Source organism: Callithrix jacchus, chromosome 12 (genome assembly GCF_049354715.1).
Source record: "Callithrix jacchus isolate 240 chromosome 12, calJac240_pri, whole genome shotgun sequence".
NCBI lineage: Eukaryota > Metazoa > Chordata > Mammalia > Primates > Cebidae > Callithrix > Callithrix jacchus.
This window is the reverse complement of record NC_133513.1, coordinates 20,901,787-20,912,821: the sequence shown is the minus strand read 5'-3', so window position 1 is coordinate 20,912,821 and position 11,035 is coordinate 20,901,787. Positions and strand designations below refer to the sequence as shown.

Genomic DNA, 11,035 nt, shown 5'->3' with positions numbered 1-11,035 from the left:
TTACCCCCTTCCACCTTTCACCTCCATCTGTGGCCTCTGTCTGGCCCAGAGCTTAGCCGTGGCTTCCCTCCTGCCTCCCTGCTGCGGGTTGCCAGCCTCACGCTGCAGCAGCCAGGAAGTGATGTTGGAAGGCCAACAGTCCACACAGCTATATGACAAGGAGAAGCAAACTTTGTGCCAGATTGTGTTGGCACAGGCAGGATGGGTGGGGCTTGGTACGTTTTGATTCAGCATTTGCAAAACAATTGTCTTAAATTTTATTTTATTTTTTTTTGAGGCAGAGTTTCGCTCTTGTTACCCAGGCTGGAGTGCAATGACGCGATCTCAGCTACTGCAACCTCCGCCTCCTGGGTTCAGGCAATTCTTCTGACTCAGCCTCCTGAGCAGCTGGGATAACAGGCACGTGCCACCATGTCCAGCTAATTTTTTGTATTTTTAGTAGAGACAGGGTTTCACCATGTTGACCAGGATGGTCTGGATCTCTTGACCTCATGATCCACCTGCCTCGGCCTCCCAAAGTGCTGGGATTACAGGCTTGAGCCACCGTGCCCGGCCTTGTCTTGAATTTTAAAATGAACAAAGATTTGTTCATTGAGTGGGACAAATGTCTAAACTGCATGTATTTCCGTGCCATGGAAGTTATGATGGGTGAAAGGGAGGAAAATGTGACCAAAGAAGATACATCAGGCCGGGCATGATGGCTCACACCTGTAATCCCAGCACTTTGGGAGGCTGAGGCGAGTGGATCACTTGAGGCCAAGAGTTCAAGACCAGCCTGGCCATCATGGGGAAACCCTGTCTCTACTAGAAATATAAACATTAGCTGGGCATGGTGGCACATGCCTGTAATCCCAGCTACTCAGGAGGCTGAAGCAAGGGGAATTGCTTGAGCCCAGGAATCAGAGGTTGCAGTGAGCCAAGATTGTACCACTGCACTCTAGCCTAGGCCAGAGCAAGACTCTGTCTCAAAAAAAAGAAAAAAAAGATACCTCTGTGAACTGAATTCAGCCCTGGGGTACCTCTGAGGATACACAGCAACTGACAGGGAAGGATTTCTCTTGGGGGCAGTATGGAGTTAATATCCCTTGGCCTAGCATGGCGGCTCATGCCTGTAATCCTTTCACTTTGGGAGGCCAAGGCGGGAGGACTGCTTGAAGCCAGTTCAACACTAGCCTGGGTAAATAGTGAGACTCCCATCTCTACAAAAAATTTAAAAATTGAGGCTAAGGCGGGAGGATTACTGGAGCCCAGCAAGTTGAGGCTGCAGTGACCTAGAATCACACCATGCACTCTGACCTGGGTGACAGAGTTTGACTTCAATCTCTAAAAATATTCATCATCATCATAATATCCCTTTATGTTGTGAAACGATCTCTACAGAGCCAGGAGATCTCTGTCTCTTGATCTTCATCCCAAATCCATTTTGCCTTTGATTCAGCAAGGCCAAATTAAGTATTTAGGTCCTGTGCTAAGATGGTGAGGGCCTCAAAAAACGGAGAATTTGAATGATGAAATAAAGTATGAATAACTACTACTAAGTACTTCCTTGGAAGGCTTAGTATAGGGTTAAAAACAGGATTTGGAAACAGAAAAAGCCAAGTCTCCCTTCCTAATTAGCAACTTAGCAGCTGTATGACCTTGGCTAAATTAATTCATCTATAAAATAGGGTAATATTCTTGCAGTGGTGGTGATTATATGAAAGAGTGCATATAAAATCCTTGCAAATTAACATTTATTAACTCCCTACCATGTCCTAGATTATTTAAAATGCTGTGTGCAGAACTTTTTTTCCTTTATTTTTTGAGACAGTCTCACTCTGTCACTCAGGCTGAAGCACAGTGGCACAATCTTGGCTCACTGCAACCTCTGTCTCCCAGGTTCAAGCAATTCTCATGCCTCAGCCACTTGAGTAGCTGGGATTATGGGCACCTGCCACCATGCCTGGCTAATTTTTGTATTTTTAGTAGAGATGGTGGTGGGGGGAATCTCACCATGTTGGCCAGGCTGGTCTCGAACTGCTGACCTCAGGTGATCTGCCATCCTGGCCTCCAAAAATGCTGGGATTACAGGCATGAACCACTGTCTACTGCACGTATACCTCCAGGAGAAGCAGGCTTGCACTGAAGTGGAGACAAGGGATGAAGGTGAAGGGAGAGAAGCATTCCAGATGGGAACACTTAGCATCTGGCAAATGAGCAAAAGTGATGCTTTCAGAGGAAGTTCACATTTCATTGTAGAAGCCCAAGCAGCGGTTGGGTGCGGTGGCTCACGCCTGTAATCCCAGCCCTTTGGGAAGCTGAGGTGGGCAGATCACCTGAGGTCAGGAGTTAGAGACCAGCCTGGCCAACATGGCGAAAACTCATCTCTACTAAAAATACAAAAATTAGCCAGGCATGGTGGCATGCACCTGTAATCCCAGCTACTTAGGAGGCTGAGGCAGGAGACTTGCTTGAACCCAGGAGGCGGAGGTTACAGTGAGCCAAGATTGTGCCACTGCACTCCAGCCTCTCTAGCCTGAGAGACACAGGAAAACTCCATTAAAAAAAAAAAAAAGCACAAACAGCACTAAGATGTCTCCAAGGGAAAAAAAAATCAGTATCACTTCCATGGGCTGCCAGCACTGACCCCACCGAGTCCTCCATAGTCCCCGTGCTTCTTCAGAGCACCTACTGCAACAAAAATTAGTTATTGCTTAAGTATTAAATCCATGTCCAAATCTGCTAGACAGGTAGCACCATGACTTGTTCACCATCTTGTTCTCCACTATTTGGTTCATATTTGTTGAATGAATGGATGGATGGATTCAACTGTTACCAAAGATGACACCAAAAGAAATTAATTCCTCTGATGAAGTGAATTAATGGAAAAAATAAGTGAATGGAAAAGTGAGTTGTCAAGTGTAGTGGCATGTGCCTGTAGTCCCAGCTACATGGGAGGCTGAAGTGGGAGGACTGCTTGACTTAGGAGTTTGAGTCAAACCTAGCAACATAGCTTTGACTCATCTCTTAAAAAATAAAAAAAGTGGGGGGAATAAATGACTGAGCGCTGGTTGGGTGCTTGTGTTTCAAATGTATCTTTTTTTTTTTTTTTTGAAACGGAGTCTTGCTCTGTTGCCCAGGCCAGAGTGCAACAGTGCAATCTCCACTCAGCACAACCTCTGCCTCCTGGGTTCAAGCAATTCTCCTGCCTCAGCCTCCCAAGTGGCTGGAATTACAGGCGTGCACCACCAGGCCTGGCTAATTTTTTTGTATTCTTAGTAGAGACAGGGTTTCACCATGTTGGGCAGGCTGGTCTTAGACTCCTGACCTCATGATCTGCCTGCCTCAGCCTCCCAAAGTACTAGGATTACAGGTGTGAGCCACTGAGCACAGCCTCAAATGTGTCTTAAATGCTTTCCAAATTCAGTTCCAATTAGGTTATTTGACAGTGATTACTCCTCTCCCCTGAGTAATTGCACCTTTTTGCCGGACCTTTCAGTACTAAGAACAGCCACATGGCTTGTGAATCATTCGGCAAATCTGCAAAAAAAAATTATGCACACACACATTCCTTACATATGCACGCACACACATTCCACACATCACCACTGGTTTCATATTAGACTTTTAATTTCCTTTCTTTTTTTTTTTTGAGACAGAGTCTCACTCTGTTGCCCAGGCTGGAGTGCAGTGGGGCAATCTTGGCTTACTGAAACTTTTGCCTCCCTAGTTCAAGCAATTATCCTGCCTCAGCCTCCCGAGTAGCTGGGATTACAGGTATGCACCACCACAGCCAGCTAGTTTTTGTATTTTGAGTAGAGACGGGGTTTCACTATGTTGGCCAGGCTGGTCTTGAACTCCTGACATCAAGTGAGCCACTTGCCTCAGCCTCTCAAAGTGCTGAGATTACAGGCATGAGCCATTGCAACCAGCTAATTTTTTTTTTCTTATTCAGTCTCCGTAGAGAATGTCAAAAATTGCCAATGCTGATTATATTTTAAGTCATCACAGCAGGGTATTGGGAAAATTTTCGATTAGCAATGATCAAGTGTAGGATAAACCTCATCGGCTACACTACTTCCGCTGTGCAAAGCTAGTTTGACATAAGACTTTAATGGTCATGTATAACTCCTCAGAGGGGCAGAAACTTCTCCATCCCCAATTCCAAAGACTCGTAATCAACATGCAAGAAAGTTCAGAGATGAGACCTCTGGTTGTATTGCAACTTTTGACATATAGAGATGTTTTTAGTTCAAAGTCACAAATAAATGCAGGCTTCACATCCCTGCTTAGGGATTGCATGTTTATTCAGGCTGGACCGCTATTCTTAACAGTTCCTAAACCTTTGCCAGGTCTGGGAAGTCTGGCAGGTGAGATTCCTAAGAACCAATCATGCACACATTTTTTGAAGATAAAATATATTATTCCCTAGTTATTTTTTCCTAGGTTTTTGTAGGCTCGTTTCAACATTACAACAGTCTTTATTGGAAAATCCCAAGTATTTTGTCTTGAAAAATCAGCAATCCAGGCTTAAAAAATGGCACAGAACGCCCAATTTTACGTTGATCTTTACACTGTAGTCAGTTTCCGCTCCTGGCTAAAGGCTTGGATTTCCTTCTGGGCAATTCCTAAAGGCACAGGTGGCATAGAAGAAATCATTCCATTTTCATCTGCTCTCCTTATTTGATTGGTGTCTAGTTACCAAAACAATCCTCAGACCCTTGGATTACCTTCTTGAACGGATCTTCTAAATCGCAAGTCTAGGTTTGACACAGGAAGGAGAAGTTAACTCTGGCACACCCTGCCCCATCCCTACAAGGGAAAGACCAACTTGCCCTTCAAGATCCCATAGTTTCTCACGCCTTTCTTGCCTCCCCCTTTTAGTTTCTATAATTGTCCCCTTGAACTCCCATCACTGAAAGTCATCAGTTAATGCTATTCACCACCCCCAAAAATTAATGGGTTTGCCTATTTTTTCCTGTCTGGAATTCACTTTCCTTCTGGCATCAGCCCCAGATTTTCTTTGGGAAGTCACCCTTCCCTCCTCTTGGTCCCTATGGTCTTCACGGTTGCACCACCAGGATCTATACATTAATCATGTGACCAAAGGAACTGCCACCTTCTTGTAGCCACAACAATTGGTTCATAGACAGGGACGTCACCCAGTTGGATTCTATGAAACACCACGAGAATCCTGAGTGCCTCACTCTTTCCCACCAGACTGACTCTGAGAAGATATAAGAAGTTGCTAAAGCTGTCTCGCCCTTATTAGGAAGAATCTACTTGCAAAAGGAACTAACACAGATAAGAATGAAACTGAAAGAACCCAGGTTCTAGTGACATTGTGAGCTCCTGTGTTAGGCTAGGTCTAAAGCAAGAATTATTCTTGAAATTTTGCTTAAGCCAATTTGGATCCAGTTTGCAACTGAAAAAGTAATAAACACACGAGCAATTCTTACACTTATCTTAGATATTTCACCTGAAATAAATTAGTGTCTTATTCTGTGCCAGTTCAATTACTCACCAGGACTGCCATCATGTTCCCCCAAATGCAAAGAGCCTTGTTGCTGAAAAAGAAAAAAACAGGCAGCCATGTCATGGAGGAAGAACGCAGATTCAGGGTCTTGTGGCATAGTTGGCACAATTTGTGAGCCTCTCCACTATTTTAAAATTAAGGGATGACAGATTAAGACCAAGCTTCTGCCATAAAAATATCGAACATGTTGTGTTTTTTAGGGAGAGTGATTCTATTCATTTATTCCACAGATATTCTTCTGGATATTCTCCACAGATATTCTGCTCTGTCTCCCAGGCTGGAGTGGAGTGGTATGATCTCAGCTTACTGCAACCTCCACCTCCTGGGTTCCAGCAATTCTCCTGCCTCAGCCTCCCGAGTAGCTGGGATTACAGGCACCTGCCACAACCCCCAGCCAATTTTTTTTTTCATTTTTAGTAGAGATGGGGTTTTACCATGTTGTCCAGGCTGGTCTTAAACTCCTGACCTCAGGTAATCTGCCTGTCTCAGCCTCCCACAGTGCTGGGATTATAGGCGTGAGCCACAGCACCTGGCCTCTGATGTGCTTTTTACATGGAGGCAAGTTTGTGTCCTAGGAGTCCCCAAGGCAATCTCCAGCCTCACCTCCACCTCTCCCCTTTCCAGAACAAGGGAGCTGGAGTTTGCTTTCTTCTCCATATCGTGCAGCTTGATCAACTTTTCTATCAGGAACATTTTATCTTTGCCCTCCTGCCAAGAAGGTAAACAAAACCAGAAAGAAACAAAAACATGAATGAATGATGATATGGAATTGAGAAAGCAATTGATGGCAAGAACCTCGATTTTCAGGCTGGTAGAGTCCTAGAAGTAGAATGGAGGTTGCTGCCATGTTTTGGCGAAAGAAAAGAAACATTTCACAGTAGAACCAAACTGTCCCCCCAAGCCTTCCTGCCCTGTAATATTCTCCTCTAAAGCAATTCCCCCAACAGGCTTGAGCAAGTAGCTCTGAAGCCGGCTGCTAGAAGCAGCTTACATGCCAGATCTGAATGGCCAGGAAAAATGGTTTCCAGTGTCCCCGATAGGCATGTGCCCCACCCCAGAGGCCTATCGTGTGATCCCAGCAGTGCTGCCTGGGTCTGCCCTGTCCTCCCACAGAGAATTCCAAAGCTTAGAGGGCAGCCCCTAAGGACGTCAAGGGTGTTTCATTTGTCAAAGTTATCTGTGTTGATGGAGCTTGTTAATTCCAAACTCGGAAAATGAACAAAGGAAGGGGGCATGCTTTCTCCCAGGAGGGTGTAATCACTTTCCTGTGAACCCCCATTGCAGATGAGAGTAGAACATTCCACCCGTTGAGGTAGATAAGCCAACACATTTGGTTGTCTGCTCATTCTCGGCCAATCATAGTAGTCCTGTTCCCATGCCTCTGTTTCTCCTTGAACTTTTTTCTTTTAAGAGAAAGCATCTGGCTGGGTGTGGTGGTTCATGCCTGTAATCCTAGTACTTTGAGAGGTCAAGGTGGGCAGATCACCTGAGGTCAGGAGTTTGAGACCAGCCTGGCCAGCATGGTGAAACCCCGTCAGTACTAAAAACACAAAAATTAGCTGGGAGTAGTGGTGGGCGCCTGTAATTCCAACTACTCAGGAGGCTGAGGCAGGAGAGTCACTTGAACTTGGGAGGTGGAGGTTGCAGTGAGCGGAGATTGTGCCATTGCACTCCAGCCTGGGCAACAGAAAATGAAACTCCCTCTCAGAAAAATACAAATAAAAATTATCTAGAGTGTGTGCAAGACTGCAAACTTGTAAGTTTTAACCAACAGATTTTTATTCAGAGCCTGAACTGCATTGTCGTTAAGAGTGCAAACTTTTTCTTAAGACAGGGAACTTGTTCTGTCATCCAGGTTGGAGTGCAGTGGTGCAATCACAGCTCACTGCAGCCTCAAATGCCTGGGTTCATGCAATCCTTCCATCTCAGTCTCCAGAGTAGCTGGGTCTACAAGTATGAGTCACCATGCTTGGTTAAGAGCACACACTCTGGAGTCTCCTTATTCAAATCCCAACCATTTACTAGCCCTATAACTTAGAGCAGTGAATCATTGTACTCTGAAAGCCTCAGTTTCCTTAGTTTTTTGTTTTTGAGATGGAGTTTTGCTCTGTCACCCAGGCTGGAGTGCAGTGGCACAATCTCGGCTCACTGCAACCTCAACTTCCTGGGTTCAAGTGATTCTCCTGTCTCAGCCTCCTGAGTAGCTGAGACTACATGTGTGTGTCACCATGCCCTGCTAATTTTTGTATTTTTAGTAGAGATGGGATTTCACCATGTTGGCCAGGCTGGTCTTGAACTCCTGACCTTAGAGAATCCACCTGCCTTGAACTCCCAAAGTGCTGGGATTACAAATGTGAGCCACCATGCCTGGTAAAAATTCCTTTTTTAATAGAAGAATTTCAGCTAATAAATACAGGAGGAATTATACAATTGGAGTATCTTTATGTTGTATTCCCTAATAAACAGATTTTCTAGGCATTACTCATCAAAGTCCATTCAGCTAAATCCATTCAGTGAAACACTGTGACGGATCAGGCTAAGAAAGCTCGAACTCACTGATCATTTTTAACATCACAGAAAGGGACAATCAGACATTATCTATCTCAAGACAATGCCATAGGAAAGAATAGCATCACCTATAAAGTATTTTGCCTAAGCTGAATCTGGATCTAGTCAAGTCTCTAGATCTCGTCATGAGTTTACAGGAAACACAAAGAAAAAACCAGAAACATACTAAACCGCACTGCAGAGTTGCAAATCAGATGTATGTAGAACATGGCTGGGTGCAGTGGCTCACACCGGTAATCCCAGCACTTTGGGAAGCTGTGACAGGTGGATCACTTGAGGCCAGGAGTTTGAGACCAGCCTGGCCAACATGGGGAAACCCTGTCTTTACTAAAAACACTAAAATTAGCTGGGCGTGGTGGCACACACCTGTGATCCCAGCTACTTGGGAGGCCGAGGCACAAAAATTGCTTAAACCCGAGAGGTGGAGGTTACAGTGAGCTGAGATTGTGCCACTGCACTCCAGCCTGGGCAACAAGACTGAAACTCTGTCTCAAAATAATAATAATAATAATTTAAATAAAGAAGAAAATAAAAATAAGATTTGCTGGGAAGAGAAAGCGTAGATGAAATAAGAATATACAAACACTGATGGTTGTTAGGGCTGAGAGCACGGAAATGAGAGTTCATTGCAGTATTGTCTTTATTTTGGAGGATGTCTCAAAATGTCTCTTATACAGTTTTAAAAGGGTGGGGGTGGACATCAGAGGGATCCAAGGGGACTTACATTAATGATCTGCTCATGGAGCAGCCTGATCATAATCTTCCTTCCCTCTGTGATCTGCCAGTAAAGGTAGGTGATGATTCTGGAAGAGGAGAAGAAAGAATGACAGGCACCCTTGCCAATGTTTTGCAGGCTCCGAATTTCCACTGGATGCAAAGGAACTGGAATCTGTGGTTGCAGATGGATTTGGGCCCAAATGTGGTTTTGAAAAGTCATGTTGGGGTGAGTTATAGGTTAAATACATTGGAGCAATGGTTCTCAGCTTGGCTGCTCATGGAATCATCTGGAAAGGGGAAACAAGCCCATGCCACAGCCCCTCTTCAGACCAATTAATTGAGCATCTCTGGGCATGTCATCTTTTTAACAGGGGACCAGCAGGTATTGCTTTCTTAATAGAACAAGTTTAAAAAAATCCCTAAGACAAAAAGATAATATATATAACCTCCCAACTCCACCCCTCCGAGACAGGATCTTGCTCTGTCGCCCAGGCTGGAGTACAGTGGCACGATCAGAGCACATTGCAGCCTCAAACTCCCAGGCTCAAGCAATACTCTCATCTCAGCTTCCCAAGAAGCTTGGACTACAGGCACAACCCACTGCACCAGGCTAAATAACTTTTAAAAAAAATTATCAATGCAAGGTTGGGCAAGGTGTAGTCAGTCCTGTAATCCCAACACTTTGAGAGGCCAAGGCAGGTGGATAACATGAGGCCAGGAGTTGGAGAACAGCCTGGGCAACAAAGGGAGACCCCAACTCTCCAAAAATTTAAAAAATTAGCCAGGTATAATGGTGCACACCTGCAATCCCAGCTACTTGGAGGCTGAGGTGGGAGGATTGCTTGAGCCCAAAAGGTTGAGGTTGCAGTGAGCCATGACCATCCCACTGCAGTCCAGCCTGGGCAATCGATTGTGACCCTGTCTGAACCAAAGAAAGAAGGGAAGGGAAGGAAAGGGGAAGGGAAAAAGAAGGGAAAGGGAGAAAAGAAAGAAGAATGAAAAGAAAAAAATGAAAAAAGAAAAGAAAGAGAGAGAGGGAGGGAGGGAGGGAGGGAGGAAAAGAAAGGAAGGAAGAAAACTACCTAAGCAAGGGTAGAGTCACCCAGAACACTGAGCTGTGCTATAGCCATTTGCTTTCTAACCAAACAGCCCTTCTGCTGTTTCCCCGGAGAGCTCTTGGCTTTCCCCCCTAGATTTCCCAGGTGTCTCACTCACAACACAATGAGGGTGAGGATGAAAAAGAAGTGCACACTTCCAATGAGGTTCTGATAGATCCAAACAACCCACAGGTAGCCAGGCCGTGTACTCAGGGTGTCGATCCAGCTGTAGATGGAGTGAATGAAGAAAGGCAGACCTCGAAAAGGGCCACAGTCAGCTGAAGGCTTCAATCTGGTAAAACAAAGGATGAAAGAACATCTCTAGCACAAGACTCAGGGATGGTTATTCTAGAATGAGGGTGTCCTTTCTGGACTCTGGGCCTGAAAGCATTAAGTCTTGCCTGATCCACTTACACCCCTTCCCAAGGAAACTCTCACTCACAGCCTTGCTGGGGTGACCTGCACTCCAAGCACTGGCTCTTGGATCACAGGGATCACCTGACCCAACAGCAGCCAATCCAAAGGCCAGGCAGTGACTTCTGCAGTAACTTGGCTCAATGATTGAATGGGGGCAGTCAGACTCTCTTTCTTTAGAACTTTAATTAAGGCCAGGCACTATGGCTTATGCTGCTAATCCCAACACTTTGGGATGCCAAGGTGGAAGAACTGCCTGAGCAGAAGTTCAAGACCAGCCTGGGCAACATAGAGAGACTCTGTCTCTACAAAATATATGTGTATATATATATAAAAGTTGTGATCATACCACTGTACTGCAGCCTGGGCAACAGAGCAAGACTCTGTCTAAAAAAAAAAACAACTTGAATTAAGGCTGAGTGTGGTGGCTCACCTACAATCCCAGCACTTTGGGAGATCAAGACGGGAGGATCACTTGAGGCTAAGAGTTTGAGACCAGCCTAGGTAACACAGCAAGACCCCCATTTCTACCAAAACACAAAACATTAGCCAGGCTTGGTGATGTGCACCTATAGTCCCAGCTACTCAGGAGGCTGAGGTGGGAGGATCACTTGAGTCCAGGAGTTTGAGGGTGCAGCGAGCTGTGATTGCGCCACTGCACTCCAGCCTGAGTGACAGGGTGAGGCCCCGTCTCAAAGAAAGAATTTGAATTAAGATGCATAAA

General features: G+C 45.3%; 1 protein-coding gene, 1 long non-coding RNA gene and 1 other non-coding gene across 9 annotated transcripts in view; 1 reads left to right on the top strand and 2 right to left on the bottom strand.

The window, feature by feature from the left end:
- Positions 1-59: 59 nt before the first annotated feature.
- On the top strand, positions 60-10,223 carry LOC144578594 (uncharacterized). The gene is made up of 3 exons (XR_013524712.1): positions 60-196; positions 8,937-9,026; positions 10,090-10,223. It is a non-coding gene; the product is annotated as an uncharacterized LOC144578594 (long non-coding RNA).
- On the bottom strand, positions 3,935-4,074 carry LOC118146458 (U4 spliceosomal RNA). The gene has a single exon (XR_004732321.3). It is a non-coding gene; the product is annotated as a U4 spliceosomal RNA (small nuclear RNA).
- The window catches only part of TMC5 (transmembrane channel like 5), a 91,666-nt gene continuing 84,881 nt past the window's right edge, over positions 4,251-11,035 (bottom strand). For 5 of the 7 annotated variants that reach the window (XM_078344806.1, XM_078344805.1, XM_078344807.1 and 2 more), the window contains 6 exons: positions 10,016-10,189; positions 8,808-8,886; positions 6,119-6,223; positions 5,504-5,546; positions 4,710-4,739; positions 4,441-4,607 (listed from right to left, as the gene is read on the bottom strand). In XM_078344806.1, coding sequence (XP_078200932.1) covers positions 4,549-4,607; positions 4,710-4,739; positions 5,504-5,546; positions 6,119-6,223; positions 8,808-8,886; positions 10,016-10,189 — 490 coding nt within the window. In that variant the 3' untranslated portion in view covers positions 4,441-4,548. Of the gene's footprint in view, positions 4,740-5,503; positions 5,547-6,118; positions 6,224-8,807; positions 8,887-10,015; positions 10,190-11,035 lie in introns of all 7 variants that reach the window. The other 2 variants (XM_035267090.3, XM_078344808.1) reach the window with 2 other exon arrangements.